The sequence below is a fragment of the Phalacrocorax aristotelis genome, chromosome 3 (genome assembly GCF_949628215.1).
Source record: "Phalacrocorax aristotelis chromosome 3, bGulAri2.1, whole genome shotgun sequence".
Lineage (NCBI taxonomy): Eukaryota > Metazoa > Chordata > Aves > Suliformes > Phalacrocoracidae > Phalacrocorax > Phalacrocorax aristotelis.
Genome location: NC_134278.1, coordinates 129,731,803 through 129,751,484, shown reverse-complemented (window position 1 = coordinate 129,751,484; position 19,682 = coordinate 129,731,803). Strand labels below are relative to the sequence as shown.

At 45.5% G+C, this 19,682-nt stretch overlaps 1 protein-coding gene across 1 annotated transcript; it reads left to right on the top strand.

The window, feature by feature from the left end:
- The first annotated feature begins 2,187 nt into the window (after positions 1 to 2,187).
- On the top strand, positions 2,188 to 17,563 carry CCR6 (C-C motif chemokine receptor 6). Its single transcript, XM_075089632.1, has 3 exons — positions 2,188 to 10,518; positions 13,627 to 13,700; positions 14,585 to 17,563. The coding sequence occupies exons 2-3, from the start codon at positions 13,692 to 13,694 to the stop codon at positions 15,668 to 15,670; spliced, it is 1,095 nt and encodes a 364-aa protein (XP_074945733.1). The 5' UTR covers positions 2,188 to 10,518; positions 13,627 to 13,691; the 3' UTR covers positions 15,671 to 17,563.
- Positions 17,564 to 19,682: the final 2,119 nt, after the last annotated feature.

The window sequence follows — 19,682 nt, the reverse complement described above, 5'->3', positions numbered from 1 at the left end:
GCTTATCACATCAAATTACAGGGGAAATGCAGCAGAAGTCCTGTATCGGTGGAAGCTGCTGGCCTGTCTTAGCACCGCTGAAGTGTTAACAGCAAGGGTTCTTTGACAAGGGTAGAAGCCGGCCTATGCTGGAGGCGGTGTGGGTGAGGCTGGCTGGGCAGGTCTGTCGGCATCTGAAGGGGAACAAGCTCCTCTAGTGCCGCTGCCTGCATTTGCTGTGGGAAGTGGCGCGACATCCTTCTCTCTTTCAGCCGTGTAGGCCGAGACCTAGCGGTCCCCTTCCCCCTTAGGCTGGCCGTGGTGATGACGGGGAAGGTTTTCCCTCTATCCTCACGAGAGACAGTAGGTAAAGCTTGTGTTGTGTAACACCTCTATATGTCATAGAATCGTTAAGGTTGGAAAAGACCCTTAAGATCATCGAGTCCAACCACAAACCCATCACTGCCAAGTCCGCCACTAAATGGAAGAAGGAAAACAACCCCCTGGACACACCTTGGCTGACAGAAGGTTGTTGTGTGGACTTGGACGTGAGGAACACGTGGGTGATGAAGGTGTCCTCAGAGACCTGGCTTGGCAGCGAATGCCAGTCTCGATGCGAATGTAACAGAAACCTCTTTCTGTCGGACGGGCAGAGGGGGACCCCTGAGGGACAGGCTGCTCCGTGTGCCAGCTGCAGCAGGGCGACCCAGGCACGCACAACACGTCGTGCCCTGCAAGGAAGATGTCGTGGTCCCTCCAGAACCAGGTCAGGGTGAGACGTAGGGGATCCTTTCCAGACTTCACATGTCGCTGTGGGTTAGTGTGGACAAACCTCACCTGTGTGGGTGAGACCTTCCCTCGTGGCTGCGGTTGGGAATGACGGTTCTCACCAAGGGGAGCCCTTCTTCCACATGCAGAGGGAGAGGGGGTAAGCTAGACCCAGCTGCATTTAGGATCAAGGTCTGGGCTCTTCTCGCTGGCTTTCGCCTGGCCCCTGAAGAAGTCAGTTCTGTTTGCTAAACAAGGGGGAAATTCCTCACTTGAAAAAAAACCAAAACACAAACCAACAAAGAAAGAGGATGAACAGCTTTCTGTCGTTTTGGCAAGCGAAGGCAGCCACCTGGAGAGAAAAGCAGGTGCCAGAGCCCAGGCGAAGGTAGGGGAGCGCTGCCTGTGGCAGCTGGTGCGTCGGCTGAACTGTCTCTTGAAACCGGAGTGAAAAACACTTTGGGGTCTATGTACGCATTTAGAAGCAGGCAGACGTCTAAACGGGTCGCTAGACTGAGGCCTCCCCTGATTCAGAAGGGGCTGAAGAGTCAGTGCCGCAGCGTTCGGCGGAAGGCAGTGGTTAGCCGCGGGCACGCTGACCCTGCGCCGTCGCAGTGTTGAGAAGTCGAGAAGCAGATTACCCAGGCTTCACGTAATGAACGTTGCTTTGAGAAACCGGTTACGGTTTTGGCTTCTGGTTTTTATGTTTGATATTAAATGGTACTCTGCTAAATGGTCCTTGCGATGTGTGTCTTGAGAGCTAGGGCGCTCAGTCCTGGCACTCGGGACTGAACAGGGAGCAGATACGCTTGAGACGAACACAGAAAAGCTGCAGAGGAGCAGCGTCTCTGCCTTGATGACTCCGAGCAGGTAGGAGGAACGACTGGCTAGGCCAGGTCTCATTTCAGCATTCCAGCTAGCAATGGTCAGAGGTATCTGGGGAGAAACTGAGCTTTGAAATAGGAAAAGGAATACTGTGCCTGCGAAGTGACGAAAGAACAAGACCGCTGGCCCAAATCTTCCCAGCTGAGGTGTGATTCTGACTCCAAACACAGACTGGTGAGGTCCTTTGAATGTGGACAGAAAGAGTGCTTTGAGGGCAAGAGAAAGAAACATACCTGTCAGATGGTCCTCTCTGAAGGGAAAGACTATGCGGGCGCACGTTAAGATCAGTTCCTCCCTGTCCCTCTTCGTAGGAGGAAGCAGATAGAGCCAAGACTGCTTTGCGTGAGGCCAGGGCGAGCAGTCATGGGGAGCAGCTGCCGATCGGGTTGGGTGCATCCATGCTAGTGTCTAGTGGTGATTCCTGGGGTAGGAGCTAAAGCTTCAGGGCGTGTGAGTCCACTGGGGATGAGTGATGGACCACTACAGATGTAGATGTCTGCCAACCCTGGTCAACAAAGCGGAAGGAAGTTGGAGTGAAGCAGGGGGTGGGTAATATTGGCACTCTTTCCCAAATCTTAATGGTGGAGGCAACCAAGACGTCCTGGGGAAGAGGGAGCGTGGGTAGCTATCAGTTGCCAGCTTTCTCAAGTGTGTCCTCACAGACACCCATGGTTTTTCCCTTCAGTAAAGAACATGTCTGTGCTGTGCAACTCAACCGTAGAATAGTTTGGGTTGGAAGGGACCTTTAAAGGTCATCTAGCCCACCCCCCCTGCAGTGAGCGGGGACAATACCATGACGAGACGAGTACAGTGCCTGGGCGGGCATCAAAAGCAATCTAACTTAGAGCAAGATAAATGGATCGTTTGAGGGCTGTACTTCATCTGGCAGAGCTTTGCCCCGGGTAAGGAAGATACACTCAGAGACCTGTTAAAAAGTCTTGGGCTTGCTGCAGGTGGAGAAGTTTCCCTGCCAAGGCCAAGAGCCATAACCAAGTTTCTGGTTTTCCAGCTCTAAGTTCAAGTCAGTGCCAGAACGCCTTCGTAACTGAATCTGTCCCTTTGCGCTGCTGGTGCCACCTGGCAGGTGGGTCATACCCGGGTATCTGGGCTAATCATCTACTGGTCTTCACTATCCAGCCTGTTGCCCCAGGGTGTCATTTCAGTAGATTCGGCTCGGCCTGGTTCGCCAGCGTACCTGCTCCACAGCTTTATCAGGTGCCTGTCTTAGTGTGGGCTAGATTATATTTATGGAAACAAACCCATCATCTCTCAGGAATGGGATGTCAGGACATGCTTGCATTCTCTGTGCAGCACAGAATTAATCAGCAGCAGTTGCTACCTTGCTGCTCCTGTGAGGAAATGATCAGTAACGTGCCTCCTGTTATTTCTTTGGTTACTTTTTTTCTTTTTCTTTTTTTTTTTTAACTCCTCTATAATCACAGTGGAAAGATCAATTTTATCAAAGCACTAACGACCAGTAAGCGACTTCATGCATGAAGACCTAGAGATCAAATGATAACACCAGTTGCCCACTCTTAGAAGGGAAGTGAAAGGTGAACTATCTGCTGCAATATGAATTCAGAGAGCTCTGCTAGCTGTTCAGAGCAGAGGATCCTGCGTCAGCAACTGCTCTCTGCTGTCATCTGCTTGGCACAGCACCGCAGTGTGCACTTACTTTCCCTCCTAATCCACATGGAAATTCAGGGGCGTACTCAAGTCTCTAAAGGGACCGAGGTACCTGGCTTCTGCTGACTGCAGTAAGAGTTAAGTGCCCAATACATTTAAAGCTTTTTAAAACCAAACTGATTTAAACGTGTGCTTGATTATCTCACGATCCACACCTGACCATAGAGAGGATCTGTGATTAGGACACAAGCTCCTTCCTACACTGCTCTGCGCAGGTGGCATCTCGGTGGTGGCTGTTTAGGAACGGTAATTCCCGCTGTGCAGAAAACCTGGAAGGAGATCTTCCTCCTCGCAGAACCACCTCTTGTGGGAGTTTTTCCTCTGGGTTGCCTCAGATCATCTGTGTGGTTAGTGGTTACAGCCTGCATTATGGTGTAGAAGTAAAATGAGGGACCCGTTGCCTCCTCGAGGTGCCCAGCCAACCTCTCTAATTTGTCTTTGCGATTGGAAAAATCACAGTCCGTGAGCTGGAAAGCACGTGCTGCATCTTGGTCCACACGGGAGGGAAGAAGTCTTTGAGCTGTATCCAGCCAACGCAGGGACTGCATGTGGTGCAGCCACGCTTTCAAATGCCTTTCTTCCATTTCAGCATTTGTAGTTTTAGATGAGAGCCAGGATCCTAGGCGCCTTACAATTTCCATACTAAACAACCAATTACATCATTAGGTATATATAAGCACCTTTTAAACTATCTTTTAGCTTTTACTCAGGCCATGAAGGCCGCTACTGCGGAAAGAGAGGTGATCGGGGCGTTCCATGGTGCAGGTCTCTTGTAAAAACAGTCATATAAAGAAAGTACAACTCTAAAAAGAAATCAGGTCAATGAATTCAACGTACTCAGGTTGAAATGTCAGGGCTTGTGAGTATAGACTGATGACAGGCTTTGAGAAACTACTTTGGTAGTTATTTCAATGAGACATGAAACAGAGAGTGAGCGAGACAAAAAAAACCGATACCACAACAGGTATGGTCTGACTACAGCATCAAAAACACAGAAATTATGTCAGCAGCTGCATATTTAACTCCACTTGCCTCTTTGCCTTGTGTTTGCAGCATTTCTGATACGGAAACTCTCTTGCCCTCTACAGCCTAATGTAAATTAGTCATACATTGGCAGGCAAGTCAGCAGAACTCTCTTGCAGGGAGCCATTTACTTCAGAAGGCAGCAGTTATAATTGGAAATATTTTGCAGTATTTTGTCTTCTTTGTAGCAATACACTTCATTTAAAAAAAAAAAAAAATCCACTTTAGCAAGAATCTGGTTTTAAGCCTTTCAGGGTAGCTGCTGTGTTAAGCTTGGTCTTATAATGACGTATTGTGTAAGTGTTGCCATGACATGGGCTTGGTTTCATGGATTCGGTGACCCAAAGAACAAACGGGATCAAAGAACATCGTAACAGGCACTTCTGATATGCAAATGCCCACTGGGCAGGGGAGACGCGGGAATGAAGCCACTTTCCCCCTCCATGACCTCGCAAAGGACACTTGCAATGGAAGCGATCTCTTCCCACTGGGGAAAAGCAAACGTCTGGGTGATGCACAGCTGCATGCATTGCTCGGGGGGTGGAGAATAGGGAACTGGGACTTGCGTTATACTTCCTTCCTTGGGATTCCAGGGACAAAACTTTATCTTCTGGTCCATACAACAGTATCCTGTGGGCAGAGAAAGTAGACAAGTGAGATCATGAGCGCCTGACATCTTCATCCAGTTGCCCCTTGGCAATGCAAGGCTTGTATCGTTCTGTTCCTCGCTGTAAAGGTTCACTACTTCTGGCATTACCCTGGGAGACGCTTTCGCCAGAAACGGTTCTTGAGCTCCTTTGCGATAGGCAGCTGAAGGGCAATAGCAGGAAACAGACCAAATATGATACTATTCAGGTACAAGTGCTTAAATTAAAGGAGTATAACTGATAGGAAATTGTCTGCTCAAGTTGTTTCTTAGCGGAAAAAAGCATGACTTCATTAAACCAAATTTTTGCTTCAGAACGCCTTTAGTTATCCCAGAAATATTTTGATGAAAATTTGAAATGTGTTCATTGGAAAATGCTGTTCTCATGTCTCATGGGAGTTGTTCCTTATGAATTCCAATCGTTTTCCTGTCTAGGCTCTGTGCGGCCTTAGACCTTGGAATGACATTACTTATTGCCCCCTTTCTCTAGCCAAAGCTAGGACTGACTGATAAACCTGGCTGGTAAACTCAGACTACAAAAGAGAAAAAAAGCATAAACCACCATATAACAACTCACTTGTGCATCTTGGTGCTTTTTCTAAACTGGCATTTTTGCCGTACAAACTTCCTTTTTTTTGTTTAAAACTTTTGTTTTCATCAAGATTTTCTCCTAGAAAACAAAATATCTTTGACCAGCTTTTCTGAAGCCAGTGAGTATCAAGCAGAGGATACGCTTACTGCTCTTTATGTGCCTTTCTGGAAGCCAGGCCAGCTAGGAGCCACGCTGGTTCTAAGAAGTGATGCTGCAGTGAAGCAGAGAGCTCTGACTATGACTGTGCTCCTCCTTCAGAAATTCCATGTTCAGTCTGAGAAGAAATCACCTCTGAATCGTTACCGTTTTCACAAGACCAGAAAAACCGTTTCTCGTCATTTTATTTTTAAGTCTCCCTCCATTTTCACATTAAATAGCAAGTGCATTGGTGGAAGAAAACTGATGGATTGTGAGGTTTTACCAATGCAATCAGATGTCGTGGGCTAGAGGACGGAGCTAAACACCGATCATGCATCCCTCTCCTTCCCAAGTGCTCTGTTTTCAACCCGTATGCACTTGATCTCCGGAGCCTTATTTGCTCCCATGGGAAAACCCTGTAGAAGCCCTTAGGAGGACCCTGTCTTCTCTAACTGCTTTGGCAGAGGTGGTCAAGTAATTAAAACGCTGAGGGGTGCCAGTCAATGTGGGGCAGATATCAGTGCTGGGATCATGTTATTTCAGCCTCTGACGCCTCCCTGCGCGAGGAGGGCTGCATCTGACGCGAGGGAGTAGACGGAATCGGGTGGGAGTAAGGCTGAAAATGTCAACAAGAAAGATCAAAGGGGAAGCAAGTGAGTGGTGCTGCCAAATGTGACGCTGGAGAGAAATTATGAAGACAGCAAGAGATGGAAATAAGAGAAATCTAGAAAAGCCGAACAAAGAAAGAGGAAGAAATAGGGAGAACAAAAATCTAAATACAGAAATACCAAAACCAGAAAAAGACGTTTGGCAGGGAGCGAAAAGCCAGATGTGAACAAGGGAAGGAAAGCTTGAAAGAATTAATGAGAAAAAATATATTGACACTCGAGGATGGTAATGTTAAAAAAAAAAATTGAATAGGAAATATAAACAACCCGAATGTAAATATGTAGTTTACATTTTGCAGTCCAAAAGAATGATGGAGACACCAGAACCTCAGCTGATGGGTAGATTTTTGTATCAGATTAGACCAGTCTAAATTTAACTGAATGAACGTTAAAGCAGGGTAGAAAAGTGTGTGGGGGGGGTGTGCTGCCTTCCTTTTAGAATTAAAAAAACCAAGTTCCTTAGTAATTCCAGACGAAACATGTGCATTCTGGAATAACTCAGGTGGTGGTTTTGTTTTCCTTATCGTTCAACATTAGCTTTCCTTAATTAGTGGTGGCAGAAAACTAACGTGGTGAGATTTGAGAAACCACAATAACCATATTAGCTGAACGAGAATGGATTTCCTTTCAGAGCTCTAACAAATGAACGAAAACCGACTACATGTGGGGGCTTCATGTGCATAATATGCAGATTTTCAAATAGTTGTGTTAAAAAGAAAAAAACCCTTTCCACTTGCCACAGCGTGAGGGTGAAGCACAAAGCGTCTGCAAGGAAGGCTGCCCGGGCTTCGTAACTGGGTCAGAAGAAAACGTGCTGAGAAGGTAAGTTGGATTAGTTACCTTACATTAACTTTAGCATTCACCCACATGGCGAGTTCTTCACCTTCTGACAGACTGATATTCATGCTGAATATTGAATATATTGCAGATTGAAAGCACAAAATGCATTTAAAATAGAAAACACCTGAATACGGAATAAGATGAGCAATAGTTTTTGTAATGGATAAGCTAAAATTCTGATTTATCTTGTAATCACTCTCATTCCATGAAATATCATTGATAATATTCAGCTGCTTCCCTGGCTAACCTGCTAGTATTCCAAAAGTAGGTTGTTGTCTGAGAACGGTGCTGGAAGCTGTTACTGGCAGCAGAAGGGCTTGTTTGAATATGGACTAGAATCACCGCGGACTTGGCTGGTGGTTTGAAGTCACATCCATTTTTGTAATACAGAGGGAATTTCTACTTCTGTTACTCATTAGTTGCCGCTTCCATGACTGCCAGGGACTAGGTTTGTCTCCTTGCAATGAAGTTTGCTTTGCAAGGTGCAGATCTGCCTCTTCAGCCCGAGTTACATGAAAGCAGCACTTAAAAAGCCCAGAGCGAAACGGCCCACAAGGAAAGATCGGCAAATTCCTTTACGGACACATAATGGGCTCCTACTCTGAATTTGCTCTTTTTAACAGGGTTTGGGCCCATGTTTCGAAATGTCAGGCACCGTGAGCAGGAGTCAGTGGTTTGCTTCAGGCAGTGTTTAGACAGAAAGGGAGTTCTCTGTAAACAGTAGCTAGGCTGTCACATATGTTATAAAAAGTATATGGACCTCAGCTTATCAAGAGTAAATGTTCTATTCCTTGCAGCACTTGAGGGACAGGAGATTTAAAAATGAAGCTTGTATTTTCTTTCCAAGAAAGGCCAGAAAATACCTTACGAGCCTCATCTGAAGCCCAAATCCAGTTAATTGGGTGATTTTACTATATGTTGGCATGCAAATAACAGCAAGTTAGTAAAACAGTACAGAAATGTAGTTTAAAAAAAAAAAGTGAAATCCCATCTTAGCAAAGGTTAAAAGGGTGGATTGAAAAGTTGTGAAGCTTTAATGATGGAAATTGTTATGAATTATGAAATAAGTAATACAGTGAAAAGTAATTCACTGCTGTGATTAAGGATGTCTCGAGAGATTCACAAGGCCTGGGCACCTTGCCAATCATCTGAATGTAGAAAACCAAAGTACAGTACAGTTGTTTAGCACCTTCCACCACGTCGTTGCTCATGCACCCTCCCTGCTCGCTCCCCTGCCTCTGTGCTGTCCTCTCCCATCGACCGGCAGCTCGGCAATCCTTGCTCATCTGTATAGGCCAACTAACATGTAGGTGTCCTCCAGCAACGGCTGCGAGTCGCTAAATCCGGGCTGCTTCAGGCAGCGAAGATGCATTGCTGAGCGTGGTGGCTGCGAGGAACGCGAGACTTGTCCCACAGACCAAAGGTCCACTCAGCACCGTGTCCTACTTCCCAGGGCGGCCAGATGCAGACACCTGGGGAGAAGAACATCTGCCTCATGGCTCGTTCTTTGATAGCCTTGCAGCTTTCAGGAATCTGTCTTTTGGCCACTGCTGCACCCGCGTCCCCTAACTGCAGCTGCTGGTCTGATTTATCGATGGAAGTTTAAAATGGAGATAATCTTAGTCATCTGCTGCAGTTGCGCCTCTTGGCCTTCTGTCTTCACCTCTTCTCTGCACTGAAACCCACACGTCTTCTTTCCTCCACGTAACCGGACTTTACCGAACCCTATTTCAAATGCTCAACTACTTCATGAGTTTGATCATAACCTTCCCCAGATCTGCGATGACAGGCAATGGTTTAGTCCAAACGGCAATAAGGAGGCCGGTTTAATCTTACAGGGAGCCCACTGAAGTTATCTGAGTCGCAGTCCGGGTCGATTTCACACCTTCTTTGCTTTGCATTCCTCAAACAGCTAAGCTTGCCTTTCAGCAGTAACAACCAAAACATATAGGCGCTGTGTCCGCACATGCACAAACATATAAGGAAAAATGAGACTTGCATTTCAAGGCTTTTAAGTTGTTCCGTGTTGTTCTATGCAAATACGTTGGGATTTTGTCATAGCTGAAGTCAAGGTCTTGGAGCCTATGAAAATCAGCCGTTGAGAAAGTGAGATGTGCCTGCTTAAATGATTATGAACCATTAAAACGTGACATTTTAAATCTCCCGTGTCACATCTTGACGCTATGCAGCAGTCTTGTTTCATTCCCTGGGCATGGTTGGCGGAAAGCAGCGCCTCGCTTGGGCTGCTTGTGAACCGTTACTTTTGTGATATGCTCAGTTTTGGAAAAAAGATGAGCGTGACATCTATCACCCGGCATTTCGCTATGTCCAGCATTCTCTTGACTTAATCGTATCTTCCAAGGCTGCCCGTATGAATGCCACCTGGTGTCTCTGATGAGATGACAAGCTGCAACCGAACGTTCGCACACACACAGTTTCTAAAATAAATAAGAAGTTTGAAGGTTTTTTTAAACTACTTTTCGTTTTTCCTGCTAACGCAAACATCTGAATTGCCATCAGAAACTAAGGCGTGGAAAAGAAACATTTACAGCTTTGAAAATTCAGGGATCATAAAATGAAATATTTTCATGTTTAGTTCCAACTAAGTTTAACAACGCGCGCGAACAGCAAACGTTGGCGCCCCGCAGGCGAGTACGATGGCGTTTCCCTTCTCCGCCTGGGCACCTGCATGTTTCGTGTTACCAGCTGAGGCAAAACATTTGGCTAACGTGCCCCCTGACCTAGATCAGATTATTATTTTTTTGTCTTCAGAAAGCAGCTATTACTCAATTCAGTAATTAACGCTCGTCTCAGTTTTGCCGTTCTGCTGTAAGCGATCTTGCTGCTTGAAATGATTAGCGAGTAAACTGCTCGTTTGCGTGGCACCCTTTGCAAAAATAGACCGTCACTCGGGATGTATTCTGAGCACTGTGCCAGTTAGCACCCTGCTTCTTACCCTTACAATGCTGGCTTGATTATTTAAAAAATACTATCATTATACAGGTAGCCTAATTAGAAAATGGCTTGCCTGCAGCTTGCATGTTTCCAGCACAGAGGAGGTTAAATATTTTCCTGTATGTAAAAAAGCAGGTTATTGTTATTGCTTGTCAGGAGGAAGTGGTGATTATTTCAATTTAACCCTGCACCTTTAACTAATGCTGTTATTTCTTGGTTTTTGAATTAAAGTGTGCTCCTGTTGAGGCTGATGGTAAAAGTCCTTGAGGCAGCCACAAAAGCATGTAAGAGAACCACACATCCTCTTTCACCTGATCTTCAGGCAGTTTTCAAATCTGGTAAGTACTAAAATAAAAAAGGTGATCTATAATGTATGTGCGTGTGATGAATGTATTAAGCTGAACCCATAAGTAGGGGTTTACTTACAATGGTGAGCCACGTTTAAAAAAATACTTATTGGGTCACTCCAAGTACAGAGAATCATTTTCCTTATAGGAAACTGTCTTTTTTCTGAGGTCTGTCTTAATCTGCTGTCTTTTGCTCGTGTAATTCAAATTATGTATTCGTATTTAAGATTGTAGTTTAGTCTTACTTTTGAGTACTCACCTATTGCTTTCATAGTGAAAATATATATGATAATGTGGATAAAGTGGAAAAATAGGAAGCTAAAAAAGGCAAGGCTTATATATTCGTATGTACGTTTGTGTGCACATGCAGAGACATGTGTCCGTAGGTAGCATGTAAGCAATGTTAGAACACTCCCCCCTCGTATATATGGAAATTTATTTTTTATACTTACCTAATACATTAATGCTAACTAAAGCCATAAAAATGCTGATTATAAATTATAAAGGTGCCTGTTAAACCAAACTGCTAGGAAGATTTCAATTGGAAAGAAAACTGTGTTCATAGGAGTTCTGTTCCACCTTCCTTTGCAGTCAGTGCAACTTCTTAGTACCGTCAGTGAATGCTCTTTCAAATTCAGAAAAGGAAAATCGGCTCAGGAGAATTAAATCAGGTCTTAAATCTGGTCTCTGCAATTCGGGTCTCCGTCTGAGTCCTCCTCCACTGCTCTCGTACCACCGATCCTCGGGAAGCTTTTGGTGGCCACCGAAGCGATGTGTGCCTGGGGGTGCCCTCGTGAATTCCTGCAGCGTCCGGGAGAGTACGCGGCGCTCGGGTGGCGAGCGGTTGTTGCTCCCTACAGGCTTTCTGCTGAGCTCTTCTGAGGACTCGAGAGCCCTTCTTCAGAGCTAACCTGAGGAGATCTCCTTTCTCAGCCTCCTCGCAGGCTGTAGGAAACACCCGCGCTCCCTTTCTTCTAAATGCCTTCACCCTGTCTCCTTCCTTCTACATGTCATTCTGATGTTTGCCAGTGCCTTTGGCTAAGTGGAATGTTTTATGGAGAATATATGCCGTCAGGCTCCCTTCATATATTTTAACCATGCATGTCCTAGAAAGGTGTGAATGACGGACACCTACAAAGGCATTTTTCTTGCAGGAACAAAATAACAGTTTCTAAACGAATAACCTGAACAGGTACCCCTCTAGTGCTGTCAAACTGGAGTCACTGCAGCTGCAACCAAGTGCAAAGGGTAATAGAAACACCAAGCAAGGTCGTGTCTGGCTGGATGGGGTCAGGGAAGGGTAAAGCAGCAGGTGGAAACCGGAGTTGCTCAAAGATGGGCTAGGGGACCACTGCCCCAGGTGAACTGCACAACTTACCTGCTTGCCTTATACATCGTTGCACTTCTGAGAGACACTGTAAATTGTTCAAAGCTTGCTTCAGAAGGTGTTCGAGTGCTTTCAGGCTGTCATATTCCTGCAGGATCTAAAAACCAGCTTTGAAAAGCAAGCAGAGGAGGCTAGAGAGGTGGTTGAAGATTTAAAGGGCAGGAAAACCGGAGAAGCTGTGATGCTTAAGCAACATCATATAGCATGGACCTTTACCCACCCGCAGCCCTCTGTCGTAAGCCAGCCTCCCCACATGAGTCAGAGAGAGTCTCATCCTCGTTATGCTTCTGGAAAGTGTTCAGTCCCTTCCCTCCCCCAGCTTCCCAGTTATATCTGGGCTGCATCTGCCCCACTTTTACAGGTTATCTTTTTCTCTCTCTCTCTTTCAAAGTTCAGGTAATTCCCAAACAGGAAGGGTTTGTTTATCTAGACTTAAAGGTGGCCCATGCACACATCCTAATTTGCATCACGGCTAACAAAGAGCAGAGAAGCTCTAGATGACACTGCCATTCGCAGCCCTGGCAAACACGGGACCTCAGCTTGCCCAGTCCCTGCAAGCACGGCACTGCTGGCATGAGCCATCCTCGCAGGGCAGCTAAGGGAAAGAAGAGGGCTGAACTCATGCAGGAGAATGCTGAGGAACTAAATCTCCTGCCCGAGGCTTCCTGTGTGAGGTTAAACAAGTCATTTAAGCCCTGCTTTGCACATGTGGCCACCAATGGCATGTTCCCCATTTTATCTATCTGTGACTTTAGACCCTGCGGTCTGATTTGCAGAAGTGTGAGTCTCGCTGCAGCCAGAGTCCACAGATTTAATCCTTTACATAACTGAAGTCCTTCATAATGCTAAGCGCTCTGAAAAGTGATGCTGGGGGGGACAGGTGTCTCAAACTGAGCATCTCAAGTGGATGCTTACTGTAATGACTCAGTGCTCAGGTTCAATCCCTGTAAAATAAAGGTAATACTACCTCCTCACCTCAGGGTGATGTGCAAATTAATAAATTATCATTTTTAAAATACTTAGGTGTCGCAGAAATAAAGAGAATAAATGATTTTCAGAGTGCAGCCTGTAACACAAAGATCTGCACACTGGAAAAAAAAATGACTCCAGTGCTCCGTCCGTTCGTCTGTTGTGTACTGTCCTTTGCGCTATAAGAAGCAATTTTCCTGGCACTCTTAATTTACCTGTGTAATAAAAGGTAAATTAGTGTAATAAAAAGGGCAAGTAATGTGATGTTAGAAGTGCTGAGACACACTGATAAAATGCCAGAGTAAAGAAAAAAGGGTTAAAGTGTCGTATTACTGTTACGGAGTATTGTAAGGCAGTGCTGTTTAGTCGTTCCGTATTTCCCTCAGTACTGATCGCCATTGTCCTACAGACTTTCTGAAAGTAAAATTTAATTTACTCGAATTTCTTGTGGTGCAAAGGTGAGGCGAAGTAGGCGTCGCCTGTATCGCTTATCAGCTCTATGAATAAACACGACACCTGTAAGCTTGTGCTATTAATGACGCTGATACAGACCATCCGCGTTCTAGAGCTGCACATCGTGCCGCAGAGATGCGTGATGCGCTGAGGTGCTCCTGTGCATTGTCGGTATAGCTGAAGGGGCGAAACCTTCTTTGAATACATGTTTTATTTCCAATGGTGTTTTTCTACTCATTCACATCTCTTGTGCTGGCTTTCCGATCCAATCTGCTTTCTTCTCTTTTCAGAAATCCTTGGGAAAGCATTTTGACGTTCTTCTCAACATATTCTTTCTGAGAAGTGTACTGCCAAAATGAATTTTGTAAGTACTTAACTGATAAACTCTATTAGTACCTCAATAAAGCAATGAATCTGGAAGCCCCAGATCTTTGAGTCCGCTGGTCCAAATGCCGTAATATCGGGAGCGATGAGCTGAAGAGATGTTTCTGGCAGCAGAGGTCATTGCCAAAGCACACCCGTTACTGGGTTTGCGCTCTCCTGTGATGTAACTGCAGGTTTGGTGCCTGCGGTGCAGGTAATTGCGTCTCAGGCGTGCCATCCTGGATCGCCTGTCTAGCTGAGAGGAGAGAAGTAATCATTTTGGAGCTTGATTTAGCCAAGCTACATTAGTATGAAATGTATAACATGCTGGAAAGACCTGTTCCTCTCCCTCGATGGTAAAGGAAGTCTGGACCTCTACTTCAAATTCAGACTTTTATACTGTAGAGTCTTCTGTGACGGCAGACTAATCCTTTCTGCATAATGTAGTTAAAGATGGAAACCTTTGGGCCGCCCAAAAATACTATCTCCGTGTCCATATATTAATTAATATTTTATGAAATTCTCTAGTTAGTTCTCACAGGGCTCTGCAGCGTTAAATACCTTTGTAATCGCGGCGTGTGGTGGGTGGAACCTGTAAAACATGTAGTGTTGGGGGAAACAACAGTGCTGTGGTCTATCTTGAGATGAGTTTGAGACAGAGCAGAAGCTGAGATGTGGGAAGGACTGGACAGAAGTATTACAGTTACCGTTAGGTAAATGTCACTTCCATTTCGAATCAGCAAACCGTGTAATACTTGTATTCTGATTTTCGAAAGATTTCCAAAGTACCTTGTGTTTGTATGACTTTGTTGTCTGTCATCTTTCCCCTATATAGAAATTAGAGATTGACACCTATGTGTTAACCGGTGATCTTCTTTTTTACAGACAGAGACTCGTTCCACGGATTATCCGTATTATTCAGACTATGTTTTTCTAATCACGCAACCTTGTTCTAAGTTGGAAGTCAGGAACTTCACGAAAGCATTTCTGCCAGTTGCGTATTCGTTGATTTGTATCATTGGCCTAGTTGGTAACGTCTTTGTAGTGATGACCTTTGCTTTGTATGAAAGAACCAAGTCCATGACAGATGTGTACCTCTTCAACATGGCCATAGCAGACATACTGTTTGTCCTCACTCTCCCACTGTGGGCGGTGAATTACGCTGCCGACGAATGGATTTTTGGTGATTTCATTTGCAAAATGACCAGAGGTATCTATGCGATCAACTTCAGCTGTGGCATGCTGCTTTTGGCCTTTATCAGCGTGGACCGGTACATCGCTATCGTACAGGCAACGAAGTCATTTACGTTCAGGGCAAGAACGCTCGCATACAGTAAAGTAATTTCTTTGGCCGTGTGGGTATCATCAATTTTAATCTCTAGTTCCTCTTTTCTATACAACGAAAGTTACAGCTTCTCCACCAATGAAACCAAAGAGATTTGTGATTACAGATTTGACAGGATGTCTAAAAGCACGATGCTGAAATCACTGCTGCTGTGTCTACAAGTCGGCTTTGGATTTTTTATACCTTTCATATTCATGATTTTTTGCTATACGTTCATTGTCAAATCCTTACAACAAGCTCAGAATTCCAAAAGAAACAAAGCAATCCGTGTGATCATACTAATTGTAGCTGTTTTCCTAGCTTGCCAGGTACCTTATAACATCGTTCTTCTCGTGACAGCCATAAATATGGGCAAGTTAGACAAATCTTGTGACAATGACAAGATAATGGCCTATGTGAAATACACCACTGAAGCCTTAGCGTTTTTACACTGTTGTGTGAACCCTGTGCTTTATGCATTTATTGGCGTGAAGTTCAGAAGTTATTTTGTGAAGATAATGAAGGACCTATGGTGCATGAGATACAAGAAATACAATAAACGTAGTTCAAGGACAAACTCTGATACTTATCATTCAAGACAGACTAGTGAAATTCTGACTGACAACGCATCTTCTTTTACTATATAATGCAATTGGAACAACGTTATTAGTGAAGGACTCTTCTCACCGAGCAACCCAAACCAGTGTCACCGTGCCTGTGACAGAAAGTCATTTGGGCTTCTCTGCACCTCTAAGGGAGGTCCCACGATCTACAACTTGCTTCAGGGAAAGAATTAAAACAAAAGAATAACACTGTCCTGTGGAAAACTGAAATCTTATTCACCGCCCTCAATATTCACACTCTGCTAAAGTGCACTGCTTAGAATTATCAGGAAAATGGCGTTTACAGAGGAACTCTCCTTGTTTTCTAAGGAAAAATTGCATCTCATCTGTCCTATACCACTGAAATACCCCAAAAGTACTGGGTAAATTAATCAGGTTATGCCCAGGCTCATTCTGTTTACATTTGTGTTGTTTCTGTTAGTTACTTCTACCTGGAAATCCTACTGCAGTGTAGGTCTCCACTGTGCTTTTGTTGCAGAAGGGTAACTAATAATACTAACCTAAAGAGATAGCGTTTTGAGCAAAGCACGGCAAGGAAAGCAGGGAAATGAAGAAACAGGCTCAAGGCTGCTGGCAGAGCTGGGTTTAGGTGTCAGGTCTCGTAAATCTTTGCCCAGTTCTCTGTTCCACCTGCTCATCGGGACTTACTTACACCAAAGCTGAGGCTGCTCAAAGCCAACAGTGACACGTCTACTAAAGAGAATATTAGAAAAAAGAAAATTATTCATTAAAGAGAACACTGAAATATCCACAGAAAGCTTTTCTGATATCTCCTGAGATTACCTTTTGAATAGAGACCCGGAGCTTTGCTTGAGAGGATTTTCTCTTCATTTGGCACAGGATTCGAGTGCTGGGCTCCATCAAAGCTGAACACCTGGTGAGCGTCTCTTTGTGAAAAGCTGATTCTTTCTAACTCCACTTTTTAGAAGGCAACGAATTGTACGGAACTGCAGTTATTCCAACGCTTTTCATTGGAACTTGTTCGGTGACAAAACGTGCTGCATTTCTTGGTATTTAGCTACCATTAGCAACGTTTCCTTAGGAACGGATTTACTAGCACAAATACGCATATATGAAATTTCCTCTATTAGCTTCAGAAATTATTAAGGACTATATCTAAAAATAAGACCAGAATCTGACTTAATCCAGCCAGAATTTTTACTGAGCTACTCATCCTTTGACTCACCATGAATATAGGAGTATTTATAACAGATGCAATGAGTTTCAGGCAGCCATGACTTTTCAGCAAACCCTCAATGGATCTTCTGTTCATGGAGCGAGCTTTACCACACTGGCAGACACGGGACGGCAAGGTAGACCGGAGCAGGAGCTGGAGGGCAGAGGGGCAGGATGGCGAAGAGGAGTACCACTGCTACCTGGTTCAGCCTACTGAAGCACCTACCAGTCCTCTGCATGTCTGCTGCAATGTGAGCAGAAGCCCTGGCAGTGTCTGGACTTGCTGTTGTGTGGGATTTTACACTCCTACAGCTGCATAAATTAATGTAATTTGGAGCGCGCTGTTTGCCTTGGCTGCTTGGTTTTTTTTTTGAAGTTCACAGCTGAAGAGGCAGCGGAGCTTGAATCACCAACCACATCTTTCAGTAGAAATGCAAAGGGCCGAGAAGGACAGTGCTGGAGCTGAAGATCCCTTGAGGAAGGGTGTTGATATGGCATCACATGAAAATAGGACTGCCTTGGCTGGTGCAATCCATCCTTGTTTACAGTGCACTGTGAGGTTTTCAGCTATTGGTACCAGGCGTGATAAAGATTGCATATATTTATCACAGCTGAATAAGAACTTAGGCAAGAATGACACAAAATTATGTGAATGCAAATGCACGCGTTTGCTGTATATAGCACTGATTATTTTGTGGAAGAGAATTCAGCAAATAAAAAACATAACTGAAAAGGAAGAAAACCCTCAGATCTAAGACTTTCTTGCTACATGTATTGCCTTGAAACATTCTCTTATTCAGTGCAAAATCTCCCCTATCTGAACGACGTAGCGTCTCTCCTTCAGAGGGTGCGTGCAGGAGTTGTGCCCTGGGGAGGGAGGTCCATGGCTGAAGCCCCCTGAGCACTATGGTGGCTCCTGGGCAGAGCCCCGCAAAGCTCGGAAGCACACCCCCAGCCTCCCGCCGGCCCTGCTGCCATGCCTGCCTTGGCCTTCAGCCGCTGAACAACCCAAATGGTGCCCCAGCGGCCGCCTGGGTGGGCCTGGGGGGGTGAGGTGGCAGCCAGGGGGCAGGGGCTGGCCCTGTCACCGTCACCGTCCCGGCTCACAGACCCTGGATGGAGAGGGACGACCTGGGGCAGGGCGAGCGTGCCATTGCGGGGTGGTTCCTGGCTGAAGGAGCATCCTCCCTCGGGGATGAGGCAGGAGGAGGAAGAGGGCAAAGCTCGGTGCCGTGGGCTGGGGCGTTCAGCAGGGAGAACCTGCCAGGCTGCCTTGGGGGTCCCTGGTGAGTTGGAAACGGTGGCGGTGGGACATCTGCCTCACACAGGAGGCAACACAGCCTCCTCCCCTGCTGTCTCGTGGGAGGGAAAAATGTTCGCTGGAAATGATGTTGAAAAGTAGAAAACGTACCCAGCTGTGCCCCGGTTCTCATGGATGAGAAGTGCTGCTAAGGGAAGGGGAACATGGTGCATGTGTGGGACTAAAACAGTGCTTGGGGTATGAATTGTGCTGACGTCGAGGCCTTGCTAAAAATCCCACTTAAGGTACAGCTGAAATCTTGATTGCCGTGAATGATCACCCTGTCTCGGAGAAGCAGGGGTGAGGGGTAGGATGGGCTCTCCAGGGGCTGCTGAGCAGCTCCGACCCATGGGGTGCTGGCTTTCTTACTCAAATTTTGAGGGCAACCACAGAAAGAAGTATGGGTAGTTAAAAATTTAATTTACATGCAATGCCTTCGTACCTTTTTTTTTTTTTTTTTTGGCAAAATCTACTGTAAGGCAAAAGGGCAAGACCAGTTCAGAGTGAAAGCAGAGGAGGAGGAGGAGAACCCCGCGGCTCAACGTCCAGCGGCAGGCGGCCGTGGTGGCAGGTTGGCCAGCGGATGGTGCTCACAGGCCCTCAGAAATTCTGCCTTTCCTTCAGTGGCCGTGTCAGCAGAACTGACAAGTGAGCTGGGGTTGGCGTTGAGTTTGGGGCATGAAAAGAGCGCAGATTTACAGGACTTTTCAGAGCTTGCTATGGATGCTGCTTTTTATTATTATTGCCACGTTGTGCAGTGCACTACATAGCAAATGCAGGGCGAGATTGTGGGTTTTGTTGCATGTATTCCATCTGCTATTTTGGAAGAAAAAAGACTTGTTTCTATATAAGCCCTCATTTCCTATCATATGTCGTACATCGTTCCTATCATGTCGTACACACAGAAGATGCGGCTGATTAGCTCCGAGAAGACAATTCATATCTTCCTGCAGCTGGGGGCTATGGCTGGGTTGTGGTATTGGCTGCACATACAAGGTCTCTGCTTGTTAGTGGGTTTCATTCTGCTTTTGGTGGCTCCATGGCAGCCCTTCTCCACACTTCCCATTCAAGCAGTGCAGCGGAAGGCAGGTCATCAGTGCACAGTGCTAAGTACAGGCATAATATCTCAGTGCCGGCAGCCTACTGCTGAATCCATTTTCTGACACTTATCATCTTGAAAATGGACCTAATTTTTTAACGGGCTGCCCACAAAAAGTGGCAACTTTCTTGCCATGGTATTTATATTTCATGTGCTATCTTTTCTCTTCATATATTAATTTTCTTAGCTGGGGAACCTGCAAGAGCATCACAGTGGACAGAGGAGGTCAATGTCATTTGGGCCTTGCTACTAGCAAGGAAAGGCAGTGGAAAAAGAATGAAAATTATGTGCAGAGATACATAACAGTCGGAGATGATGAGTGGAAACAAGAGAAACAGGAAAAAATAGTCTAAAGAGGAACATTTTTGTGATGGAAGGTTATTAATAAAGATTAGGTACACAACAGGTATAACTGATTTTATAATTTAGACCAAACTGCTTTAGATCTTTGTAGGGCAACC